Genomic DNA, 26,516 nt, shown 5'->3' with positions numbered 1-26,516 from the left:
ATTCTCAAGCCTCCCCAGGAAAGAGGTTGAAGGGGCTCGGGGGGGATATTTTGGGGGCATAGGGATTCCAAGTGACCCTCACCTGAATTTTTGTGTAAATCACTTGGTGGTGGCAGCAATACTGTCCAAGGACAAGGAAAGGAATTTGTGCCTTGGGAAAGTTTTTAACCTAAGCTGGTAAAATATAAGTTTAGGGGGTCTTTCATGCGGGTCTCCACATCTGTACCCTAGAGTTCGGGGCGGGAACCCTGACAGGAGGTTTGTGGCATCTCCGTCATTGGAGGTTTTTGAGAACAAGTTAGACAAACACCTGTCAGGGATGGTCTAGATAATACTTAGTCCTGCCTCATTGCAGGGGACTGGATTAGATGACCTACTGAGGTCCCTTGCAGTCCAACAACATTTCTGTTATGTCAGTGGAATTGTACTGGTATAAATAAGAAGAATCAGACTCAAAATCTATAAAACTAAAATAAAGAAACTGCGATGACTTTATTATTCAAGCTGGCTATAAGAAACTCTAAAAATTCCTGGTATATCCTTTTCCTGCTTCCCCATACTCTGGTACTTTTCCATCAACGTTTGGGGTGAGTTGTAAAGCAGGATCAGACCCTTGACATATTATAGCAATGGCCCAATAGTTATGGTTGAGAAGGCACTTACAACTTTTCAAAAAGAAAATTTTAGGTGAAATTTCTTGCATTTGTTCTCTGACTAAAGGTGAATTTCTCTGTAAGTTAGAAGGAAATCTATTTAGCTGTTTTTGAGTTACTTGAACGTGGAAGCAAATGGTGTGTTTCAGACATTAAGAAAATTACTCAGATTCTTTTTTGGTCTTGGTTAAATGGAAAACAGCTGAATAGTTTTCTTCAAGTGCATAATATCAGAAAAAATACCTCACTTGTACTCATGACTTTTAAGTCAGATTATATGATCTAGTAGTTAGCTATATGTGAAATTGGAAACTATATTTTATCTTTTATATTAGTTATTGTTGTATAGTTGTGTTTCAAAGCCTGAAGGAAGGATAGTTGAGATTAAGGAATCAGACCTACATAAACTTTCATAACAAAACTCAAATGAAGAACTGTGATTAATGGAATTCCTGTTATTTATTGAAGTTAATTTATATTCCAAGACAAAAATAACTTTGTTAAAGTGGAGTTCAGGATATCCGTGCCTGCCAATAACTAAAAGCCAGAGAGCCTATAAAGAATATTATAATTCACTTTCAAAAATAAACAGAAAGTAATTAAATTATAAGTTAGAGGCATAAGGTTGACCTTTTCCTTAACCAACTGCATGGAAAGGCAAAGTGAAGGCGCCCTAAACCACTTTAATTCCATCTCATATCTCCTTTCCACCATTCATCTTCAACACTGACCACAATTTGAGACCCATGCCCGCGATGCTGTACTATATTCACCATTCTAATGTATGCATCATCACCCACTATAGATGTGCCATCAACATGATCACAACTGTCCTCCAGTAGGACATTTCTGGTTCAGGATGAATATCTGTGTATTCAGACATCAGAGTCAGGAGGGCAGAAAGGGCTGAAGCACTGTACTTGTGGGGGCTGTCATTCAGGACTCTCAAATCTGAAAAGGAATGGATTCTAATGATATGTACTGTGTTCTCTTTATATACACATTTTGTCATTCTATTTTTAAACCAAGTAGGTTAGCAAGACTCATTCTTTATAAACCCTTGCTATGGTACTTAAATTTTCTGTTCCTGTGACCATCTATCATATTGTACTGAGAGAAAACTGCATAGATCCCAACTCCTGTAGTTACAAGACAGATCCTGCCTAGTCTGAGAATAAACCATTTTTCCTTCCTGTAAAATGGAGTTTTTCCAATCAAGTCAGTCTCTAATGCCTTTCCTTTGGGATTATTTTAATGCTACCCACAGAATTACATCTATTTTCTTCTGTCCTGTTTCTGAAATGTAGTTCTCCTTGGAAACAGACACTGTCTCTGTGTTGTAGTTTGCACTTTTCAGTTAAAAGTTGTTTTCTTCAAGTAAGTGTATGTAGACTTCATTTCTTTCATCTTTTTCACTCTAGCCAAATGTTGTCTCTGACCTTGTAACCGTACTTTTGTCAACTATTCATGGCTAAGGAAGCATCCACAAACCTCAGGACCACCTCAGTTGGCTTCTTCAATTACAATGATTGCTTGTGCATGTCCACATTATGACATAAAAAACAACCCATCTAATTAGAGACTGATCTTATCTATTGAAGAAACACAATTTATCAGTAAAAAAAGTTTATCCTTTACACCTCATTAATATTGGCTGAAAAAAATTACTAATTAGATTTTGTGTGTCCCTCCTAAAGAAAATGTATAGTATGTTGATATGTTTATATACAATATGCTGTTCTACATACATCCAATTTCTTTCAATGGTATATTTTCAAGTAAAATTACAGTTTCATTGACATCCTTACCAACTAAAGAAAGTTCACTAATAACTGAGCACTGAGAATTATAATGGATGAGCACTGGGATCTAACAGGAAATGGAGCAAAATGCTATTATATGGTATGCCTATTATTAATAATGTGCACAATCTAAGTGCCTGCAAGTATTTTAGTATTCCAGGCAGACAATTAAAATTGGATGGGGACCTAGAACTCATTAAGAAACATGAGACTGTTTGATTATGCTGCTTAGCATCTTTTCCCCAAGTAGTCTGATTTTATTAAATCTTGTTTCTTATTTAAAACAAAAAAACAACACAAAAGCAGAATGATATATAGTTTTCTTTTCATATTTCATTTTTACAATGAGGACACCAATTCTCTTCTCAAACTGATAAATATGTCCATCACAAGATAGCATAATCCAAAGACTAATGTATCCATTAAGGCTGACCCAGTGATACTGATGAGCTGCAGTAACTTACAACTGTGTCTCATGACAATAAGTTTTACCACAGATCTAAAATATTTGCCTGCTGGCTGTATTATGGCCCATGTGAAGTAAGTTAAATAGCGAGGCTTGCCCTACGATGATTGGATAACAAAATTATGGCAAGTATTGGTCAAGTAAAAGTTAAAAGGGATAGGCAACCTTTGGCATGCAGCTGACCAATATTTTAGCACTTTACTCACCTGGTAATTCATTTGTAAGTTTAAATAGTTGTACCTCTCAGTCATTGCGCTGAGTTCCTCTGGGTTAGTAGTAACAACTGAAAGAGATTAACATCTGCTGGATTTTTGATGTTCTATGTGAAATGGGTTGGTAGCTCCAATGTAGTTGTCACCACACAGTCCACGTTCACAACTGGCACTACTAAGTACCCTCAATCTGAGCAGGGAAACCAAAGACTAACTGTAAACTCACCTACCTGCCTTTATGTTGTTGTAGCCATGTCAATTCCAGGATATTAGCAAGACAAGGTGGGTGAGGTAATATCTTTTATGGGATCAACTTCTGTTGGTGAGAGAGACAAGCTTTTGAGCTTACTCAGAACTCTTCTTCAGGTCTCAGAAAAATCATAAAATAAAATAATAAGGATGATAATATTTTCCCAGACCTGAAGAAGAGCTCTGTGTAAGCTTGAAACCTTGTCTCTCTACCTGCCTTTACATCTGCAGAGATGGTTCCTTGCAGAGTTGCGATACTAGAGCAGGGCAACGTGGGAATGCCTGCATTGTTGGAATTAAATCTTTTCAGTAGCTAAACAGCAGGCTTCAGTCTTTAGTGCCAGCAATCTGCAATATTTCCATCTCCAAGAGTTTAAAAATCATGAGTCAGAACATGAGATTGGCCTAAGAACGTGATAAAAAGAGAATAAATTATGTTTTTTGATTTGTGTTCTTCTTTATGAACTCCCCCCAGTTACCCCCACAATGCATGTGTGACAATTACAGGTTGAAAATTCAACCTAGAATGCATACCAAATATGTACACACAAAAACACAGGCCCTGTGTACCTGCTCCCTGTCTCCTCTCCCTCCCATTCCACTGCTCCCCACTGGCAGGTCACCCAGCAAGTTCCTTCAGCCACTAGTCCCATGTCCCACTCTATCCTAGCAGGCTCAAGCAGCTTCACATTTTCCCAGTCTCTTAGTCCCCATATCAGGCTTCTGCAGCCCTTGCTCATTCTCAGAAAACTCCTGCAACTTCCCACTCCTATGGTTCCCAGTCCCTTAGTCGGCTCCAGTAGATGCCCCGTCTCCAGACTGCAAGGCAGTGGGCTTCTCTGGTCTCTTGTCTTAACCTCCACACTTCCCGCACAGATGGAGGATGCCTGCTGCCGAGCTTGGGAAGGTGGGTAGCTTTGCTACTAGTGCCTGTGCTAAGGCTTTGCCCCGCAGGGACAGAGGGACCGGGTACTCTGCCTGTCCGCTCTAATAGCCAAAGGTGGAAACTGCAGCAGAGGAAAAGTATTCTTGTAGTCAGTGGACTAGTCGAGGATCTGGGAGACCTGAGTGAACTTGTTACAGATAGTGACTAATTTCAGTTAGCAAACTTATCAAACAGCACTTTTGACCTGCGATGAAATGTAGCCTCACAATTGGATATACATTTTAGAAGTAAAATGAAAGGGATTTTTTTTAAATCTTCCAGTACCAGAGTTCAGGTTTCTTCTTTATGTAGTTGATGGCATCAGTTCTTACAGGAGAAATACAGAAACTCTTCAGCCAGGGTAGTTCAGTTCATTCTTTACCAATTTCTAGGTCTTTAAACAGGTAGTATTAATTATTACTTACATTACTATATAATACAACTTGATTTGCTGGATAAATATAGTCTGGATTTCATGTACCTTGTAGTACTGAAATGGAATTGTTAAATATTAATAGTATTTTTGTAAATGTGGCTGAGTCGGTTTTTTTCTTTATTTCCAGCTCAGGGATATTTTTGATTCGATCATAATATTTATGATTTTTTATAAACCTATTTACAGTCTTTTGTAGGGCTGTCTGTATACATCCGCATTTGGTTTAGTTACCATATTTTCATTTGATTGACTGTAGTTTTACTCAATCATGAAGTTCAGCTTTGTGATTTACTTTTCAGTGGTTATATATTTCTAATGAATTCTATTTTTAAAGTTAGAGTTGCACTTGTAAGCTGATAACTTGCGTAGTTATTTGGCACTTCTTATTTGCCAGGTTAGTGCAACCACAGGTTTTTAATGTGCTGTGTGATGTTCCGGTCTGAAAAGTAAAGAACTTTAATAAGCTATAATCTAGTTCAATTGAAGTGGTATTAATTAGCCCCAGACATCTCTTGGGTCTGGGTCCATCTCTGATTAATTTTAATGTGATTTTAACATTTCTTAGTATAACAGTGTTGTGTGTTGGACTGTGGTCAGCTTTTGTCTTTGATAAGTATGTTAGTATTTTCTATTTGAAAACAAGACAGCTTTTCAAATTTTTTGTGCTATTGTTTGTGAGACTAGCTTTATGTAGAGATGGCTGCCAACATGGTTGCTGGAGGGTATCCTTTGGACCAACCAGTTAGAATGCTGTTGCTTTTCTAGAAATATAGAAAATCTGTAATTTTCACTAGCAATTAGTTATATTTATGTATTAGATAGTGCTTGTGATAATTGTGAATGATAGTCCTTATTAAAAAAAGTCTAAGCAATTATCCCTTTGATAAATCAAATCCAGTGATGCAATTAACTCAGGCCTAAACAGAGACTGGGAATGGTTGGGTCATTACACTAATTGAATCTATTTCCCTATGTTAAGTTCTCCTCACACCTTCTATGGGTCATCTTAATTATCACTTCAAAAGGTTTTTTTTCTCCTGCTGATGATAGCTCATCTCAATTGATTAGACTTTTCCTGTTAGTATGCATACTTCCACCTTTTCATGTTCTCTGTATGTATAAATATCTCCTATCTGTGTGTTCCATTCTATGCATCCGAAGAAGTGAGCTGTAGCTCACGGAAGCTTATGCTGAAATAAATGTTAGTCTCTAAGGTGCCCCAAGTACTCCTGTTCTTTTTATTAATATGTGCTTTTCTGCCACCTAGTGGTTGAACAATGATACTTAGATGCCTTTTTGTATCTATAGAAGTAAAACTACTAATGTTCTGGGACAGTTTTAACTGAAAACTCTACAATCTGACATGTACAATGCTGTCAATTTTAATGATAAAAGAAAGAAGGGAATCTCTGCTGCACAAGGTAAAAACTGTAATAAGAATTTAAAATAATTATACTTAAATGTCTTATACCCAACTTCAAGCCATGATTAATTGATGCACCCAAACTTTACTTGGGGACCCTCCTCGCAAGAGCTGTGCCCTGACAAGAAGAGGCCCTAAGCCATAGGTCTGTTCAATTCTGAAGCCATCAGGAAGCTGCTTCAGTCTGCAGTGGAGGTTAAATAGCGTCTGGGCTTCTCTGACTTGTTCCTGTCTGTCCATTGTCTCAGAAGTTGGGAATAGCAGTAGCCTAGCAGCACTCTTTCTCTGCCTCCTACATCTGGGGCTGTGAGTGGGGATGATGTAGAGCCAGTACACCAGCTTCACATCATGCAGAAACTCCTGTTATGTTGGGATAATTCCTCACTGGCTGGATCCATTTGCTTTACAGTTTTCTTGGGTCAGCAGAGCAAAGATGAACCGGGGCCTGCAATGAGTCGGAACACACCTGAGCGGTTGCAGATCCCTTTTCAAATCCCTTCTCTTGCTCAGGCACAGGGGGGACTTGAATGCAGGGTCTCCCACATCTCAGGTGAGTACCCTAACCACTGGGCTAAAAGTCCTCCACACACCCAGTTGGCATCTTCCATTGGCTAGCTTAGACAGATCCCTGCCTAGCATGATTTTGTGAATCATTCCAAGGTGCCAGTATTTCCCCATGCATTTTATAAGGGAGCCTAAGCGCTTAACTTACGGTTTGTGAATTCCAGTGATTTTCTAGGCACCTAAAAGTTAGGTGCTGTGACAATCAGCGTTGCAATGCCTAACTGCTTTTGTGCATCCTGGCCTCTGTGACTGTCTTCAAGACTTGTTGGGATCTGTTCGCCTTTGAGGGCTTGGCCTCCTTTTTTGCATTTATTTTTTGGCTTGGCTTTTGTTTTTGATGACAGATTGGCTTGTTCTTTCTGGGCCACTGGAGGCAGTTCTCTGTTTTGTCATCATTACCCTATCCTGTGTAAGAAGGCCAGTGATATGATAAGCACCATACAAATAAAAGCAAACCTCTGATTTTTATGATAGACAAGTTGCACTAGTTAATGGTGTTAAATGAGGACATTGCAATTACATGCAGTGGATATATAGTATTCCCTGCTATAAACGATTTAACCTTTTATTAGTTCAAAACCCTAATGAGGCCTACAGAATAAAAAAAACCCAAAGCAGTATGTTGCTGTCAGACACAGCAGGAGGATTGAAAAGAATACCTGGTAGCAAGGACTTGGTTTATATAAGACACTTTAATGTTGAACGTAAACTTCTAAATGTCCCAGTGGAGTCCGGGATTCTCATTTAAACACGCCAGATGATTTCAGAATAACCTAGCAGAACTTTGTGTTGTGTAATATACAACATTAGCAGCATGTGGAAATATAAATTCGTACATCAAGATTAAAATCAATCTTCACGTACGCAGTTTTCATTTCTAATCAAAGTTACAGATTTTTATAATCAGCCTTGCACTTATGGCAAACTTCAATGTATCATATTGTCACTTGATTAATATGAGCATATCCTGTCTTCAGTAAAAAATACATATGAAGCCTAATATCCTTCCAAGTAGACTGGTGGCCTAAGTAGCATTATATTCTACCAGACAGTGACAAGTCAACTTCAGAAATTGTTCTTGCACGCTTAACCTGGGATAGCAGGGGCTGGACATTCAGTCCCTGTGGAGGCAGAGACAAACGCTTGTCACTTTATAGTGACTCATCTGGATGTTTAGGCAGCAATACTGATTAGATCCAAAGCCTGGTATCCAGATCTCTTTTATCAGCTAGAGAGTCATTATGACATGAGTTTGCAGGGAAGGTGGAACAGGAAAAAAGAAGCGTATTTTGTTTTTTATTCTGTTTTTATTGTAAATTATTAGGATAGATAGCTGGTGCACCACCAGTGAAAACATTTGTGTGAGATACTCATACTTCAAATGAAGTTACTGTAGCATAGTAAATGCTTTGCGGCTGATGTAAAGTCTAACTGCATTGTTTGTCATAGTTGTATGCATAACAAGCTATTTGAAAATTTCCTGCTAATACAGTTGTATAAGTCAACTCATCTCTAATTTAAATAAGGAAATAAACTTGGATTACTTAATGTTTTCACAGAAGAATAGGGTTAAAATGTACATGATTCTCACTGAATTAAATGTATTTTATGAAAATGAAAAATATGCTGCAATTTTTCTATGTTGTACATGGGATTTACATAGATCTTTGAGATCAGATAATGAGGCAAGTTTCTGTTACCTTCTTGAACATTCTGCTGTACTGTAAGACTCTTCCTGTCCCCACTCCCATCATGAGCATGACAACTTTTGCCAATTGGCATTGCAATATTATATTCTCTTTTCAAAGCAAATTAAAAATAAATCATCTGCCTCAGAACTAAATAACCAAGAAGCCCACTCGTTAGTCTTTTGGCCAACCTAAAATTGCAAAAAATGCCAATTCTTCACATATTCACTGAAGAGTTATCCCTCTTATCCTATTTGAATGCTTCCCATATACTTACCTCCATGCCTATTAGAGTAGCATATGATGTACTTGTGTATACTTATCTGTACGTACTTTTTCTAACTATTACTTTAAAGTTAAAAGAAAAGAGTTAACAGTTTGCAAGTAAGTGCTATATTTGTTAAGGACAACACTTTGGGCAGAAGATGTTGTCCTCAATGGGAACTATTTGCTTCTGTTTGTAAACTTAGTGGACAAAAAAAAGGCTGGCAGAGGAGCTTGTTGTAACATCTTGACAAATCCACTCCAACGTAGGGGTCTTAATCCACTCCAAGGTGGGGGTCTAAAGTTCTTCTTTAGCATGAAACACTATATTCAACTCCTTTTCCCCCCTCAAAGAAACACCTCAAACTACATTGTTTCGTTATTATGTGAGTTTTATTTTAGATGCTACTGCTCATCCAGAGTTCCATTCTCCTTTGTCTTCATCTTGGTGGCCACCTGAGTCTAAATATTTGGTTAAAGTTACCAGCAGTTAAATGGGTAGACAGAGTGCACAGGTGGATTGTAGGGGGCTGTAGTGTAATACTAACTGGTAACATTTACAGTATGTACAGCTTTCTATAATTAATCCATGCATTTTTCCATTCACTATTTGTAAGGCAGTTTAAAAAAGGATTTTCAAAACTCCACTGACCAGTTGCTCCTGAATAATAGTGGGCTGCTGGGGCTGTGCAAACGGCTTGGCTTTAATTAATATTTGCCTTTTCACAATATAAAATTACAATACAATATAAAAATAATACATCTTTTCATCAGAGGAACTCTTCAACTCTGTCAAGTGCAATTTCAGTATTTTAATGCTTTGGGATTTAAGCTTCAGGTCCATTTTTAAAGTGCAAATTCTGCTGGGAGCAAGTTTCCAGAGTTTTCTTGGAGTATCGTGTTCTGTACAAAAGACTAAGCTCTTGATCTTGCGCCTCAGGAGGGTCTGCATTTTAAATGAGCACTGCTCTTTTCCCCCCTTCCTATGAGAGAGCCCATCCAATGGTTGTTAAGGATACTCCAGTTCCTCTTACTGTGGATGTAGTTAATAAGATGCCATAAATTTACATCATTAAGTTCTGAATTCATCTTTACATCTCACTCTGAGAGATAGGCCCAGTTCCATTTTCACAAATGCTTTTCTCATTTTCCATTTTCTTCTTTTCATCCTCTTCAAGTTGGGCTTCAATCTCAACTGGATCCACATAGGTGTAAAAATAAGCCATGATGGAAAATATAATGCAAACTGCCATCAGTAAAGCAGCAAACAGCACATATTCTGCCCACTGTAAAGAAACAAATGTTAACATTATTTATCTATAGGCATTTCTATGGTTCACTGTCATAATGCTATTTTACTGTAAACAAGCAGACATTCCTGAATTGGTTCAAAAGATAGACAATAATTCTATCTATCTATCTTCACACACAGAGAGAGAGAATTATGATGCGGCTTTAGAAGGGACTAGGTACCCAAATTAATGCACTTTGGACTTTTGAGATCTGTCCAGCTATCTCGTGTACATCTACAAATAAACCAAAGTTTAAAGTCTGGGCATGCTGAGAAGGCTCTGCAGTCTGTTCCAAGTGATGCTGTAGAGTTACTGATTGACTGCAGATGAATCTCTATACAGTTCTTTGTCTAGAACTGTATTTACCCTAGTGCAATGGTTTTCAACCTCTTTTCTTTGGAGACCCTTAAAAAATTGCGACTGGAGGTGCGGACCCCTTTGGAAATCTTAGACATAGTCTGTGGACCTTCCGGGTCCGTGGACCACAGGTTGAAAACCACTGCCCTAGTGGGAGCTAAACAGGCATGATCTTATTCCCACTGAAGTCCAAGGCAAAGCTTCCACTGATTGCAGTGATTGCAACTCGAATCCTCCCATTCACTCAACCTTTCTGTTCTGTGTTTGTACAACACCTCGTGCAATGGAACACTGGTCATGACTGTCTCCTAGGAACTACAGTATTACAAATATCTAACAAATTAATTAAATAAATAAGTACTCAAGAGTGGAAAACCTTAATTAATCATGTTTTGTTTTCTTGCTGCTCAGCCTAGCAGGGGTCAGGAATGTCATAAAAGCCCACGTTTAAGAAGGGGGTCATTTTTCCCCCCGAACTGAAGCCTTCTAATTAGAGTGGCACTGATACTTTCTGAAGGGATCCTGCCTAGTCCTCTTTGGCCAGAAGAACAGTGACTCTGATGCCAGGTGCTGAAGGTAGAGGTTTTTAAACAATGGGAGGGCAGAAAGGGACTCTGCGAGCCTCATCTGTGGAGAGCAGAGGGACCCTGGTGGGTAGAGATTAAAAACGTGTTTTTCATGGGCTGCCCTATTATTGTCCCATTAGCCCAGCTGAGCTTTTACCAGTTGCAGGAGTAGTCTTCCCCTCCTGGTCACTGTGGTAATTTCTCTTTTAGGGTCCTGCACTCAGGATGGACACAGTGCTGACTCATATCCAGCTTCTCATCCATTGTAATCCCCAGGTCCTTTTCTGCAGAACTGCCTCTTAGCCAGTCTGGCCACATCTGGAGTATTGCATCCAGTTTTGGGCCCCCCACTACAGAAAGGATGTGGACAAATTGGAGAGAATCCAGCAGAGGGCAACGAAAATGATTAGGGAACTGGGGCACATGAGTTATGAGGAGAGGCTGAGGGAACTGTGGTTATTTAGTCTGCAGAAGAGAAGAGTGAGGGGGGATTTGATAGCAGCCTTCAACTACCTGAAGGGGGGTTCCAAAGAGGATGGTGCTAGACTGTTCTCAGTGGTGGCAGATGACAGAACAAGAAGCAATGATCTCAAGTTGCAGTAGGGGAGGTCTAGGTTGGATATTAGGAAAAACTATTTCACTTGGAGGGTGGTGAAGCACTGGAACTGGTTACCCAGGGAGGTGGTGGAATCTCTCTCCTTAAAGTTTTTTAGGCCCAGCTTGACAAAGCCCTGGCTGGGATGATTTAGTTGGGGTTGGTTCTGCTTTGAGCAGGGGGATGGACTAGATGACCCCCTGAGGTCTCTTCCAACCCTAATCTTCTATGATTTGCAACTTTCAAAAGGGCTGAACTAGCCTGTTTCATTAACAGTGCAGGAATTAGGAGTAGAAAAAGCTTGGGGGACACAGCTGGCAGGAACTCCTAATATTTTTTTTAAAAGAAGTGTAGTTTTAAAATGAATCTTGGATGAACTAGAGAGTTCCAGCAGAATCTTAAGAAGGTGCTCCAAACTCCAATCCACCAACTATCTCTCTCCTGTATGGTAAGGAAAGTGACTCTTCATGGTATGTAACCCAGGATATGGAGGAGCCCCTCCTCAGAACTGCATCTTAATATAGCACCCAGAAAATCTGGTCAGTGTATACTGTATAGTATACACATCAGACTTTATCTAAATAGGTCACAACAGCTTGTGTGATGTTAGTTACCCAATTATCTCAGTGTTCTTCATATGGTCTAGTGAGGCCTTTACATCTGACCTGAGGTCACTCAATTGTAAATGATAATTCTGCATGGCTGACTGTGGGTTTCAATGACTCTACTCCAGCTAGTGGGTTTTTTTTTGTAAATCACATGCTCTTGTCTTGTTATAAAACTACAAATCCACCACAGTAATGAAGTGATGGGAAAAGAAGGTTATGAGGCTTATCTATGATTGTTCTCCCCTGTACCATAGCTGTATAGTATACTGAACTGATATAGTAAGCAATAAGAATACACTATACCAATACAGTTTTGGGCTAATGTCTATTTACCTGCTCGCTGAGTTTTGATGCCCCAGCCACAATAAGAACAATGATGTTACCAACAGCCACAGTCAGCAGCCAGCCTGCCTGAAGCACCGATTTCATGTTGGAAGGTGCCTGCAGAAACAAGATATTTAATTGAATTGCTTTGCACTTTAACACATTTTATAAAAGTAGATTATGTAGGTTCATGTTCGATCTTCAAAGTTTAGCTTATTCTTAACATTAACCTGGGTAAAGAATGTGAGCAAAGCCAAACAGCAAAAATTAAGATGTTTGTACACCAATGCAAGGAGCTTAGGTAACAAAATGGAGGAACTAGAGCTACTGGTGCAGGAAGTGAAACCGGATATTATAGGGATAACAGAAACATGGTGGAATAGTAGTCATGACTGGAGTACAGGTATTGAAGGCTATGTGCTGTTTAGGAAAGACAGAAATAAAGGCAAAGGTGGTGGAGTAGCATTGTATGTCAATGATGAGGTTAACTGTAAAGAAATAAGAAGGGATGGAATGGATAAGACAGAGTCTGTCTGGGCAAAAATCACATTGGGAAAGAAAGCTACTAGAGCCTCCCCTGAGATAGTGCTTGGGGTATGCTATAGACCACCGGGATCTGATTTGGATATGGATAGAGACCTTTTTAATGTTTTTAATTAAGTAAATACTAATGGGAATTGTGTGATCATGGGAGATTTTAACTTCCCAGATACAGACTGGAGGACAAGTGCTAGTAATAATCATAGGGCTCAGATTTTCCTAGATGTGATAGCTGATGGATTCCTTCATCAAGTAGTTGCTGAACCAACAAGAGGGGATGCCATTTTAGATTTGGTTTTGGTGAGTAGTGAGGACCTCATAGAAGAAATGGTTGTAGGGGACAACCTTGGTTCGAGCGATCAGGAGCTATTTCAGTTTAAACGAAATGGAAGAATAAACAAAAATAGATCTGTGACTACGGTTTTTTATTTCGAAAGGGCTAACTTTAAAAAATTAAAGAAATTAGTTAGGGAAGTGGATTGGACTGCAGAACTTGTGGATCGAAAGGCAGAGGAGGCCTGGAATTACTTCAAGTTAAAGTTGCAGAAACTATCAGAAGCCTGCATCCCAAGAAAGGGGAAAAAAATCATAGGCAGGAGTTGTAGACCAAGCTGGATGAACAAGCATCTCAGAGAGGTAATTAAGAAAAAGCAGAAAGCCTACAAGGAGTGGAAGATGGGAGTGATCAGCAAGGAAAGTTACGTTATTGAGGTCAGAACATGTAGGGATAAAGTGAGAAAGGCCAAAAGCTATGTAGAGTTGGACCTTGCAAAGGGAATTAAAACCAATACTAAAATGTTCTATAGCCATATAAATAAGAAGAAAACAAAGAAAGAAGAAGTGGGACCGCTAAACACTGAAGATGGAGTGGAGGTTAAGGATAATCTAGGCATGGCCCAATATCTAAACAAATATTTTGCCTCAGTCTTTAATGAGGCTAATGAGGAGCTTAGGGATAATGGTAGGATGACAAATGGGAATGAGGCTATGGAGGTAGATATTACCACATCCGAGGTAGAAGCCAAATTCAACCAGCTTAATGGGACTAAATTGGGGGGCCCAGATAATCGTCATCCAAGAATATTAAAGGAATTGGCACATGAAATTGCAAGCCCATTAGCAAGAATTTTTAATGAATCTGTAAACTCAGGGGTTGTACTGTATGTCTGGAGAATTGCTAACATAGTTCCTATCTTTAAGAAAGGGGAAAAATGTGATCTGGGCAACTACAGGCCTGTTAGTTTGACATCTGTAGTATGCAAGGTCTCTGAAAAAATTTGAAGGAGAAAGTAGTTAAGGACATTGAGGTCAATGGTAACTGGGACAAAATACAACATAGTTTTACAAAAAGGTAGATCGTGCCTAACCAACCTGATCTCCTTCTTTGAGAAGGTAACAGATTTTCTAGACAAAGGAAATGCAGTGGATCTAATTTACCTCGATTTCAGTAAGGCATTTGATACAGTTCCACGTGGGGAACTATTAGCTAAATTGGAAAAGATGGGGATCAATATGAAAATTGAAAGGTGGATAAGGAACTGGTTAAAGTGGAGACTACAATGGGTCGTACTGAAAGGTGAACTGTCAAGTTGGAGGGAGGTTACTAGTGGAGTTCCTCAGGGATTGGTTCTGGGACCAATCTTATTTAATCTTTTTTTATTACTGACCTTGGCACAAAAAGTGGGAATGTGCTAATAAAGTTTCCGGATGACACAAAGCTGGGAGGTATTGCCAATACAGAAAAGGACCGGGATATCATACAGGAAGATCTGGATGACCTTGTAAACTGGAGTAATAGTAATAGGATGAAAATTAATAGTGAAAAGTGCAAGGTCATGCATTTAGGGATTAATAACAAGAATTATTGTTATAAACTGGGGATGCATCAATTGGAAGTGTAGCAGGGTGGACCCCTGCTCCTGCCCTGAGGGGTTTAAAAGCAGCCTGGCAGGGCTTGAGAGCAGCTGCTCTCAAGGCTGGGCTGGTTGAGGGAGTGGCTGCAGGTGAGGCCACGCCCCAAACTGAGTGACAGCTGGCCCCTATAAAAGGCCAAGGGAGCCAGAAGTACAGACAGTAGTCTCTCTCTGCCTTCAGAGAGAGAAGGGCCTGGCTGCAGGGAGCTAGTGTCTGGATACCTGAGTGAAGCAGGGCTGGGGAAAGGCTGAGGAGCTGGGGAGCTCCAGCCTAGAAAGCCCCAGGCTGCGGCCTAGCAGTGGGCCAACAGGTACTGGGGGTTGCAGAGGGCAGCCCAGGGGTAGGCCAAGGCAGCAGGTCCAAACCCCTTTGCCTGTGATGAGTAGGCTGATACTGCAGTCTGCCCCAGAGTGTGGGGCTAGACAATGACTGGCAGTAGCCAATACTGAGGCAAGGTGGGGATAGAGGGTGGGGGTTCCCCAAGAAGGGGAGACCCAGAGAGAAAGGGGTTACTGCCAGGGGCAGCACCCCATGTAAAAGGGCACCGGGTCCAGGGAGGGACACAGGGGCCTGAAGACAGGCAGATCACCGGCCTGCAGAGGGCGCTCTGGACTGGAACTGAGCTAATTCCCAGAAGCACCAGCAGGAGGCGCCGCAGGGGTGAGTCTGACCCGTCCACAGAAAGTAACAGAGGAGAAGAAGGACCTTGGAGTATTGGTTAATCGCAGGATGACTATGAGCCGCCAATGTGATATGACTGTGAAAAAAGCTATTGCGGTCTTGGGATGCATCAGGCGAGGTATTTCCAGTAGAGATAAGGAGGTGTTAGTACCGTTATACAAGGCACTGGGGAGACCTCATCTGGAATACTGTGTGCAGTTCTGGTCTCCCATGTTTAAGAAGGATGAATTCAAACTGGAACAGGTACGGAGAAGGGCTACTAGGATGATCGGAGGAATGGAAAACCTGCCTTATGAAAGGAGACTCAAAGAGCTCGGCTTGTTTAGCCTAACCAAAAGAAGGCTGAGGGGAGATATGATTGCTCTCTCTAAATATATCAGAGGGATAAATACCAGGAAGGGAGAGGAATTATTTAAACTTAGTACCAATGTGGACACAAGAACAAATGGATATAAACTGGCCATCAGGAAGTTTAGACTTGAAATTAGATGACGGTTTCTAACCATCAGAAGAGTGAAGTTCTGGAACAGCCTTCCAAGGGGAGCAGTGGGGGCAAAAGACATATCTGGCTTCAAGACTAAGCTTGATAAGTTTATGGAGGGATAGTATGATGGGATAGCCTAATCTTGGCAATTAATTGGTGTTTGACTATTATCTGTAAATATGTACTCTGTAAATGGCCTGTGATGGGGATATTAGATGGGGCGGGATCTGAGTTACTACAGAGAATTCTTTCCTGGGTGTCTGGCTGGTGAGTTTTGCCCACATGCTCAGGGTTTAGCTGATTGCCATATTTGGGGTCGGGAAGGAATTTTCCTCCAGGGAAGATTGGCAGAGGCCCTGAGGGTTTTTCGCATTCCTCTGCAGTGTGGGGCACAGGTCACTTGCTGGAAGATTCTCTGCACCTTGAAGTCTTTAAACCATGATTTGAGGACTTGAATGGCTCAGACATAGGTTTCATACAGGAGTGGGTGGGTGAGATTCTGTGGCCTGCGTTGTGCAGGATGTCAGACTAGATGATCATAATGGTCCCTTATGATTCTATGAAATGCTCCTGTTTTTTATTTAAAGAATTGTGGGAAGGGCAGGGAAAGATTGTGGAAGCAGTACATTTCCAGTATTGCTTATAATACTGCACATATTGTGTACAATGAGTGATTAACAAGCATATTTTACATATGACACAAACTCACTGGGTACAAAATTGTTGCTGAAATCAGAGTTCACAATAACAAATCAAATGATATCTGTCTAGGTACTTATTAGGTACCCATCACAACAGTATCTGAGCACAACATGTTACAGTACATATACTATTCATCAGAATGAAAGGAAAAGGACATAAAAAGAAAAAGCACTCATGGCTAATATGTGAGACAAATTGGAGTGTCTTAAAAATAAGGGGAGAGATTATTTAGGGTGATACAAATAGGTACACAATTAAACTGACGCAAAAGGCTCTTATTTCAGTTTAAATAAGATTTGTTTTGTTTTAGTTTAAATTGACAAGGGACACTTTGAAGCTAAAACAAAATAAACCACTCTGAAATAAGAGTGTCCACACAGGAGTTTAAAAAGCAATTTAAATTAAACCAGCACAACGTATGTGTGTAGACAAGGTCTCAGTATCTATTCATTCTGGTTTTAGCTTTTCTCCACCCAGAACTGGCTCCATAACAAGAAGCAGTACAGCCCTGGTGCCAAGAGTTTCCATTGGCAGGCAGTTTGTGTGATGGAGTGACCTGAAGACTGGTGGTCAGATCATCAGCTACTGTAAATCAAATAGTCTGATGAAATCAACACAGAAGTAATTGAAAAATGCTAATTTACGCCAACAAAAAAAAATCTGGCAACTTCTGATTCACATAGATGACAGTGGTGATTATTTTTTTTAATGATAGTCTAATTGTTTTTCTGTCTGCTTGGTGAGGCCATTACATTCATCAGTAAAAGGTAAAGACATATCTCAGGAATACTAATGTTATTGATGGAAACCTCCTACCTGAGAATAGGAAAATGCCAGTCCAGTGACAGAGAAGACCACTTCACCACATGTCATAATGAAGTATTGAGGGATCTGCCAAGCCATGTGAACTGTATTGGGCTGGATATCTTCAACGTATCTGAGTGCTAGTGTGTTGTTGTTACACTGAAATAATGATAATGAAAATGGTATATTAGAAAACAATGATGAAAATGCTGCATGTTTTCTAAAGATAAAAATATGCTATGAGAGTTTCATCAGGGAGCAACCCTCTCAACTATGTTAAAATAAATCAACAGTGTATAGAGAATTTTAAATTAGTGATCATTTTGTGACTGAGTCCATATTAAGACCTTGAAGCCCTGGGTATCTGACCAGGCTCTAGGTTTTTAAGTCTCTTAGGCAGAAACTAGAACCCCTATTAACTAATTCACCATACCTATTTTGATTCAGAATGCAACCCATTACCTCCATTATTATTTTTATAGTTTATTAAAACTACATTAGATAAAATATTCTAACATATGAGATAAGTCCATGTAGTTATTTTATATTTCATCAATAGCAGGTAATTTGTTCAATGGCAATTACACTACTTTTTAATTTTGTTTTAACACAAATGTAATTCTGCATCTTTTAGCAGCACTGGCAACTTACCCCTTGAATTACAATAGTATATGCACTGCCATATCCAAATGATATTGACTGATTTTTGCAAGTCAGTGAATTGTCTCCAACAACAACTATCTCTTTTCTGAAAAACAAAGAAGTTAATCTAAATAACTCTGGAATTAATTGTACTTACATAATAATACTATGAATTCCATGTACTTTTTCTGAGGACAAAGACTATTTTTTCCCTGGAAGTCTTTGGATTAAGGTAAAGAAAATACTTACACGCCTCTTGTAAAGGATGTATAATTGGTGGCAGAAAATTTCATCACATCTTCAAAATGAGTACTATCCATTGTGATGTTGATGGTTGAAGCCAAATTGTTTATAAATCTTTACAAAACAAAAAATATAATACTTATAAAACATGGCAACATAAGTAAAACTTACACAAAGCTAACATTCTTTACATTATATACTGGCAATGCAACACATATTTGAAATCATTTCCCTCCCCATCTCATTTGAATAGATTTTGATCATTTTTAAATGACATTTTCTCTTCTCTTTAAAAATGTATAGCTGATGCAAGAAGCAAAACAGAATCCATCCCCCTTTCCAGATGAGTCAATAAGTTAAAACCTGTTTTTTTCAGTAACAAATGAAGATTCAGGTTGAAGATGCACAGGAAGCAGAAACAAGATATTGGACTATAAAGATGCCATTTTAACACACAGCTGAAGTAAAGCAAATGTTTATTAATGATACCTGATTTGATTTTTTCCATCTTCTGACTTTGATGTAAGGCCATCAAGCAGCTGGTGGAAAAGACAATTATCATGAATAAGATATTTGTGTTGGTATCTTTGACATGCTATGATGTGCACTATTATGTACCAATATCCACTATCTCTTACTTCAGAATAAGACTCCAAGGATAGATCCACAGAGTTAGGCCAGTGTCTAACTACTACTTTTGGTGCCTAAATACAAAACGTAAATCCTCATAACCTCAGCTGCCATCTAACTCTGTAAGTAACTAAATTTCCACTGGTAAAGTCCCCATGGCACCTAACTTTCTGCTGGTGGGGACGAGCTAAGACACCTTAATCCTAATGTTCAGCTAACACCTCAGCCCCAATAGGATCCCCCACATATCTCACCTGTGGGGCCTGATTTGGTAGTCATTCTCAAAGGCTGTCTACCAGGTTGGACCCCAAACAAAACAGAAGAGGAGGTGATGCCAGTGCTCCCCTTACACTTAATAAAGCAGGATATGAGAGAGACCCAGGTTCAAATCCCCACTATGCCTGAGTTGGAGCAAGGATTGAACACAGGAGTCATACCTCACTGCCCTAACCACTGGGCTATACAGTATTTTGGGATGGGCCTCTCTCAACCTCTCCTGTTGAAGCCATTCCACTTTGTATGAAATATTTAAATATTCACAGTAACAATGACTCTCTAGAGCACTCACTTTTGAGACCCAGGTTCCAATCCCTGCTCCAATGGCTAAGTGTTTCATAAAAAGTGGAACAGCTTCAAGAAACGAGTATAGTCTATAGCTCAGTGGTTGGGGCACTCACATGGAATATAAGAGAGATACATTCAAATCCCTGCTCCAGCTCACGCAGAGAGAGAGAAAAACTGAACCACGGGCTTCCACATTCTGGGTGAGTGGTCTAACTACTGGGCTTAAAAGTGGCACTATTGCCTCCTAATTTTTATTTATTTATTTTGTGGAAAAGGACTGACTTAAGAGCCTAAATTGAGGAGACGGTTCATGGCTGTGAATCCGTAGCAGAGGGAGGTGCCTTCTGCTAGTCCAGAGATGGGCACCTACCTCTGGCATTTCCTATTGACTAGCTTGGGAAACCCCCACCACTCCAATCAGCTTGCTGACTTTTGTGAATCCCTTTCTTAGGGTATGTCTACACTATGGGATTATTCCGATTTTAGATAAACCGGTTTTGTAAACAGATTGTATAAAATCGAGTGCACGCGGCCACACTAAGCACATTAATTTGGCGGTGTGCGTCCATGTACCGAGGCTAGTGTCGATTTCTGGAGCGTTGCACTGTGGGTAGCTATCCCATAGTTCCCACAGTCTCCTCTGCCCATTGGAATTCTGGGTTGTGATCCCAATGCAAAAACAGTGTCGCGGGTGATTCTGGGTAAATGTCGTCACTCAATCCTTCCTCCAGGAAAGCAACGGCAGACAATCATTTCGCACCCTTTTTCCCTGGATTGCCGTGGCAGACGCCATAGCATGGCAATCATGGAGTCCGTTTTGCCTTTTGTCACTGTCACCGTATGTGTACTGGATGCTGCTGACAGAGGCGGTACTGCACTGCTACACAGCAGCATTCATTTGCCTTTGCAAGATAGCAGAGATGGTTACCAGTCATATTGTACCATCTACCGTGCCATTGTAAATTGGCGATGAGATGACGGTTATCAGTCGTTCTGTACCGTCTGCTGCTATCATGGGTGCTCCTGGCTGGCCTCGCTGAGGTTGGCCGGGGGTGCATAGGCAAAAATGGGAATGACTCCCTGGGTCATTCCCTTCCTATGTTTTGTCTAAAAATAGAGTCAGTCCTGCTTAGAATATGGGGCAAGTGTACTAGAGAACCAGAGAGCACAGCCGCTCTGTGTCAGAGCCCCAGAGATCCCGCAGAAATGAGCTGCATGCCATTCTAGGGGGTGCCCCTGCAACAACCCCACCCGTTGCTTCCCTCTTCCCCCAACCCTCTTGGGCTACTGTGGCAGTGTCCCCCCATTTGTGTGATGAAGTAATAAAGAATGCAGGAATAAGAAACACTGACTTTTTAGTGAGAAAAAATGAGGGGGAGGAAGCCTCCTGCTGCTATGATAGTTCAGGCAGGACATTAAAGGGTAGTGGGGGAGAGGAGACCAGCCTTCCGCTGCTATGATAGTCTAGCCAGTACAGAATCTTTTCTTTATACATGACGAGGGGGGGAGGCTGATGGAGCTCAGCCCCCAGTTGCTATGATGAGGACGGTTACCAGCTGTTCTGTACCATCTGCTGGGAATGACCAGGAGTCATTCCTATTTTTACCCAGGCGCCCCCATCCGACCTCACCGAGACCAGCCAGGAGCACTCACAGGCTGACAACGAGAACGGATACCAGTCCTACTGCACTGTACCGTCCACCACCAGTGAGGGGAGAGGAGAGGATGCTGCTGTTTAGCACTCCAGCACCCCGTCTACCAGCAGCATGCAGTAGACATAGGGTGACCTTGAAAAAAGGCAAGAAACGATTTTTTTCCCTTTTCTTTCGGGGGGGGGAAGGGTGTAAATTGACGACATAGGTCCCTGCAAACACCCGGGAAAATGTTTTTGACCCTTCAGGCACTTGGAGCCCAGCCAAGAATGCAAATGCTTTTCAGAGACTGCGGGGACTGTGGGATAGCTGGAGTCCTCAGTCCCCCCTCCCTCCCTCCATGAGCGTCCATTTGATTCTTTGGCTTTCCGTTACGCTTCTCACGCAGCACTGTGCTGAGTCCCTGCTGTGGCCTCTGTCTATCATAGCCTGGAGATTTTTTCAAATGCTTTGTCATTTTGTCTTCTGTAACGGAGCTCTGATACAACAGATTTGTCTCCCCATACAGCGATCAGATCCAGTATCTCCCTTACGGTCCATGCTGGAGCTCCTTTTGGATTTGGGACTGCATCGCCACCTGTGCTGATCAGAGCTCCATGCTGGGCAAACAGGAAATGAAATTCAAAAGTTCGCGGGGCTTTTCCTGTCTACCTGGCCAGTGCATCCGAGTTCAGATTGCTGTCCAGAGCAGTCACAATGGTGCACTGTGGGATACTGCCCGGAGGCCAATACCGTCGATTTGCAGCCACACTAACCCTAATTCGATATGGTAATACCGATTTCAGCGCTACTCCTCTCGTTGGGGAGGAGTACAGAAACCGGTTTAAAGAGCCCTTTATATCGATAGAAAGGGCCTCGTTGTGTGGACGGGTGCAGCGTTAAATCGGTTTAACGCTGCTAAAATCGGTTTAAACGCATATGTAGACCAGGCCTTAGAGTCTTACTTTCCCTATGCACTGGATAGGGAGATGTGCTGCTTAACTCGGGGCTGTGGATTCCACGAGGTGACAGGGCACCTCAATGCTAGGTGCTGTATCATGGAGGGCTGGTCAACACTGAAAATTTAGATCAACATAGCTATGTCACTCAGGAATGTGAAAAATTCACATCCCTGCAGGCCGTAGCTATGCCAATCTAACCCCTGGGGTAGATGTGAGCAAGTCAACAGAAGAATGTTTCTACCAACCTCACTACCACTGCTCAAGGAGGTAGATTATCTATGCTAATGGAAAAGCCCATGCCATCACTGTAGGAAGCATCTATACTACAGTGTTACAGCAGCATAGCTACAGCATCGTAGTTGTGCTGCAATAGCACTAAGTCCCTTTTGTGGACCTGCCCCCGAGTCTCATCTTTAGAGATTTGTTAATACATGTGATTGTTGTGAAGCATGAAACTAAGACCATCCATTTAAAATTATTTATGTTTATCCAGAAATGTTTAAACTATATATTAAATTACATTAAACTTCACTTGAGATTAAAACTCTCCCTTTAGCAGATTGGAAGGATATACTAACTAGGAATTAAACAAGCTTACCAGTTCAGTTTGGATGTCACCTGAATTTTTTAGTATAAGAGTATGACGTTCTTTTCCCAGAAAATTAAGAGACCGATTTAAGATTTGATTTCCATAGGCTATATTCATTCCTTTTAAGCTAGTAGTGTCAAATGTCATATAGTTTGTCTATAAAAAAAAAGAAAGAAAGAACATTTGCTATGTATATTCACATAACTGTGATTCTGTCTATGCATTTATCAGGACCCTGCTGACTCAAGAGTTCTGAAATTTATTAGGTATGTTGCACATGGTCTCATAAATCCCACTGAAGATTTTTGTTCAGTTTTCTGCATCTAAAACCACTGTAATCATTTTGTCCATAAATGGTTTTGGTTCATTTCTTCACACAGACCTCTCCACCCCAACACAATCCCATTTTGGGTTGAGACCCCCACGGTTACAATACCATGAAATTTCAGATTTAAATATCTGAAACCATTAAATTTATGATTTTTTAAATCCTGTGACAATGAAATTGCCCAAAATGGACCATGATTTTGGTAGGGCCCTACTCATAGAGTGTGGGAAAGGAAGTATCTCTGCATTGCTAAACCTTCATAAGAACTGGTACTGGTTAACATCCTTGTTGAAAGTCTCAGCAGACAATTCAAAGACTGAATGGTATGGAGGCTGCACTATCCTTGAATGCTTCCTCCAGAACAAGGTTGAGGCACATTGGCACTGCCATGTGGAAAATCCTGTATTGTCTCTGTTGGTGCTGTACCTGTACCATCGTTAAACAGAGGACTTCACACCTGTGTATCAATTTAACATCTGGTGGGAGCAACAAATTTACTTAGAGAGAAAATTATTAGCACTTCCACATACTGCTGTGAATAAAATTCTTGGTACTCTGAAGTCTGGGTGAAGGAAGAAATGAACCAATTATGTGAATTCCAATACTGGGGGATTGCTGTGGGGGATATTGTGATGCTGCCTTCAGAGCTGGGCAGCCAGAAGGCAGCTGCAGGCCGGGCGCCCAAAGCTCCACCTCCAGCAGCAGAGCAGAATGAAGGATGGCAATACCATACCATGTGACACACACTTCTGCACTGCTTTTAGAGCTGGATTCCCAGCGAGCAACCATGGAGCTTCCTGCATCCGGGGAAGGTTACCGGAGATGAATCTGAGATAAAGCCTTGGGAGTGGCCCATGCAGAGGAAGAGGAAGTCCTGTCCTTCCCTAGCCCCTCCAGGACTAGCAGCAGGAGCCCAGTGCTTGGGAATTAAAGGATCCTTGTGCAGGCTATGTGTGTGTGTGTAGGGAGGGGGAGGGTTTGACCATGGCACCCCCCTGACCATGGGGCCCTGCACAGTAGCCCACCTGCCCACCTGTAAGGCCAGCACTGCCCCCCCCAATACCATGCCACCTCACTTCTGCACTGCTGCTGGCATCGCTGCTTCCTTCAGAGCTGGGCTCCCGGCCAGCAGCCACTGCTCTCTGGCCGCTCAACTCTGTGAAATCTGGTCTCCCCTACAATAGCCAGATTTCACAGGGGAGACCAAATTTCAGAGTCTGTGACATGTTTTTCATGGCTGTGAATTTGATAGGGCCCTAACTATGAGTATGTAAAGTACAATGGGCAGGGCCGGCTCTACAGTTTTCGCCACCCCAAGCAGTGCGCCAAATTGCCGCCGCAGACAGCAGGGGCAGTCCGTGTGCCCTTAGGGTGGCAGGCGCGTTTCTACTGCCGCGGCAATTCGGCGGCAGCTTCTATGTTTAGCTGAAGCTGCCCCGGACAGCTAAACATAGAAGCTGCCGCCCAATTGCCCTCACCCCGGAAACACGTCTGCCACCCTAAGGGCACACGGACTGCCCCCGTCCTCCGCGGCGGCAATTCGGCACACTGCTTGGGGGCAAAACAACAGGGACTGCCGCCCCTTGCAGAATGCCACCCCAAGCACCAGCTTGGAATGCTGGTGCCTGGAGCTGGCCCTGACAATGGGCCCTGACTTCAGTTGAAGTCTCACGGTGCTACTGTAATAGAAATTAATAATAGTAATGTATATGGATATTTGTCAGCTAGAACTGGGCTGAGATGATAAACTAATTTCACAAAGACCAACCTCTAGCCATCAGAGGGTAATAACTTTTATTCACAACAGACCTATCCTGAACTGGATTTGAACTGATACTCTACAGGTGGAAGACTCTCCATCCCACTGCTAAACCTTAAAATCACCCAGTCCCTCCAGAAGCATTATTTCATAGCTATCACTTCTATAGAAGTGAAAATTTGACCTAAGTTAGGGATGTGGAGTGACTTCCCCTTTCTGCAGGAAAGAAATAGACTGTTTGTTGACAAGAAGAGCAGGATGGCCTGAAAACATAAAACTAAATCCTGATAACTCTCACCAGCTTCTCATGCTAATAAACTTTTTTGGTCCTCTGTTTAGCAGGAAAGGAGGGCTAATAGGAGATGACATCAAAAGGCTGAGGTGTTTAGTATCTATTTTGCTTCAATCTTCACTAAAAAGGTTAATGGTGACCAGATATTTAACACAATTAATATTATTATCAGGGAAGGAATACAAGCCAAAATAGGGAAAGAATAGGTTAAAGAATATTTAGATAAGTTAGACGTATTCAATTCACCAGGGCGTAATGAAATTCAACCTAAGGTACTTAAGGAACTAGCTAAAGTAATCTCAGAACCATTAGTCAGAACTCATGGAGGATGGTGGGTGAAGTCCCAGAGGACCAGAGAAGGGAAAATATAGTACCTATCATTAAAAAGGGGACCAGGGCTGCACAGAGGTTTTGGGGGGCCCAGGGCAAAATCTGAAACTGAGGCCCCTACCCTTCCAAAAAATTTGCAGCCACAGAAATCATTAAACCAAGGGTGCAAAAACACTAAAGGGAGGCCAGTGTGGGAGGGGGAGTTGGAGAGCAAGCCTGTCCTGCACTCACCCTGCAGCAGCAGCAGCTCCTGTCCTGTGGGGATGGGCTCAGCTCCCTGCACTAGGCATTGCAATCTGAAGCATGGCACTGCAGTATCACTCAAGTTTGGCCCAGCCAACCCTCTGTCATGAGGGAGGGGTGGCTGGGCATAAACTGAGTGGCACTGTGACCTTATGCACCAGGTTGCAAAACCACTTGGTTTGGGGGGCCCCTCTTCAGGAGGGGCCTTAGGGCAAACTGGTTCTTTTGCCTGCCCCCACATGGGCAGCCCTTAAGGGGAACAAAGAAAACACAGGGAATTATAGACCCATCAGCCTAACTTCGATACTTGGAAAGATACTGAGACAAATTATTAAAAATCAACTTTGTAACCAACTAGAGGATAATAGGGTAATAAGTAATAGCCAATATAGATTTGTCAAGACCAAATCATCTCAAACCAACCTAATTTCCTTATTTGACAGGTTTACTGGCCTAGTGGATAGGTGAGAAGCAGTAGATGTGATATATCTTAATTTCAGTATGGCTTCTGACATAGTCCCACATGATATTTTCATAAGCAAACTAGGGAAATGTAGTTTAGATGAAATTACTATAAAATGGCTTCAAAACTGCTATAAAGACCACACTCAAGAGTAGTTATCAATGGTTTGTTGGAAGGTGTAGCTACTGGGTAAGAGAGCTGTTTTTTTACAAAATGATTAGTGACTTTTTTCCCCAAAATTTGTATTTAAAAGTTTTTAAAAACATTGTTGAAATGGTTATCAATTTTTTC

At 41.4% G+C, this 26,516-nt stretch overlaps 1 protein-coding gene and 1 long non-coding RNA gene across 8 annotated transcripts in view; one reads left to right on the top strand and one right to left on the bottom strand.

Annotated features, from left to right (window-relative positions):
* The window catches only part of LOC123366096, a 59,459-nt gene that overhangs the window by 2,762 nt on the left and 30,181 nt on the right, over positions 1-26,516 (top strand). For 6 of the 7 annotated variants that reach the window (XR_006577920.1, XR_006577917.1, XR_006577922.1 and 3 more), the window contains one exon: positions 23,042-23,076. This is a non-coding gene — a long non-coding RNA (uncharacterized LOC123366096). Of the gene's footprint in view, positions 1-19,077; positions 19,187-23,041; positions 23,077-26,516 lie in introns of all 7 variants that reach the window. The other variant, XR_006577930.1, reaches the window with a different exon arrangement.
* SLC15A1 (solute carrier family 15 member 1) overlaps positions 8,760-26,516 on the bottom strand; it is a 52,104-nt gene continuing 34,347 nt past the window's right edge. Inside the window, exons 17-23 of the mRNA XM_045009199.1 lie at positions 22,820-22,966; positions 18,924-18,973; positions 18,441-18,548; positions 18,201-18,297; positions 17,562-17,708; positions 12,434-12,541; positions 8,760-9,968 (exon numbers count right to left, since the gene is read on the bottom strand). Coding sequence (XP_044865134.1) covers positions 9,774-9,968; positions 12,434-12,541; positions 17,562-17,708; positions 18,201-18,297; positions 18,441-18,548; positions 18,924-18,973; positions 22,820-22,966 — 852 coding nt within the window. The 3' untranslated portion in view covers positions 8,760-9,773. The remainder of the gene's footprint in view (positions 9,969-12,433; positions 12,542-17,561; positions 17,709-18,200; positions 18,298-18,440; positions 18,549-18,923; positions 18,974-22,819; positions 22,967-26,516) is intronic.

Source organism: Mauremys mutica, chromosome 1, assembly GCF_020497125.1.
Source record: "Mauremys mutica isolate MM-2020 ecotype Southern chromosome 1, ASM2049712v1, whole genome shotgun sequence".
NCBI classification, from domain to species: Eukaryota; Metazoa; Chordata; order Testudines; family Geoemydidae; genus Mauremys; species Mauremys mutica.
Note: the sequence above shows the minus strand (reverse complement) of the source record. Positions and strands in the feature narration are given on the sequence as shown.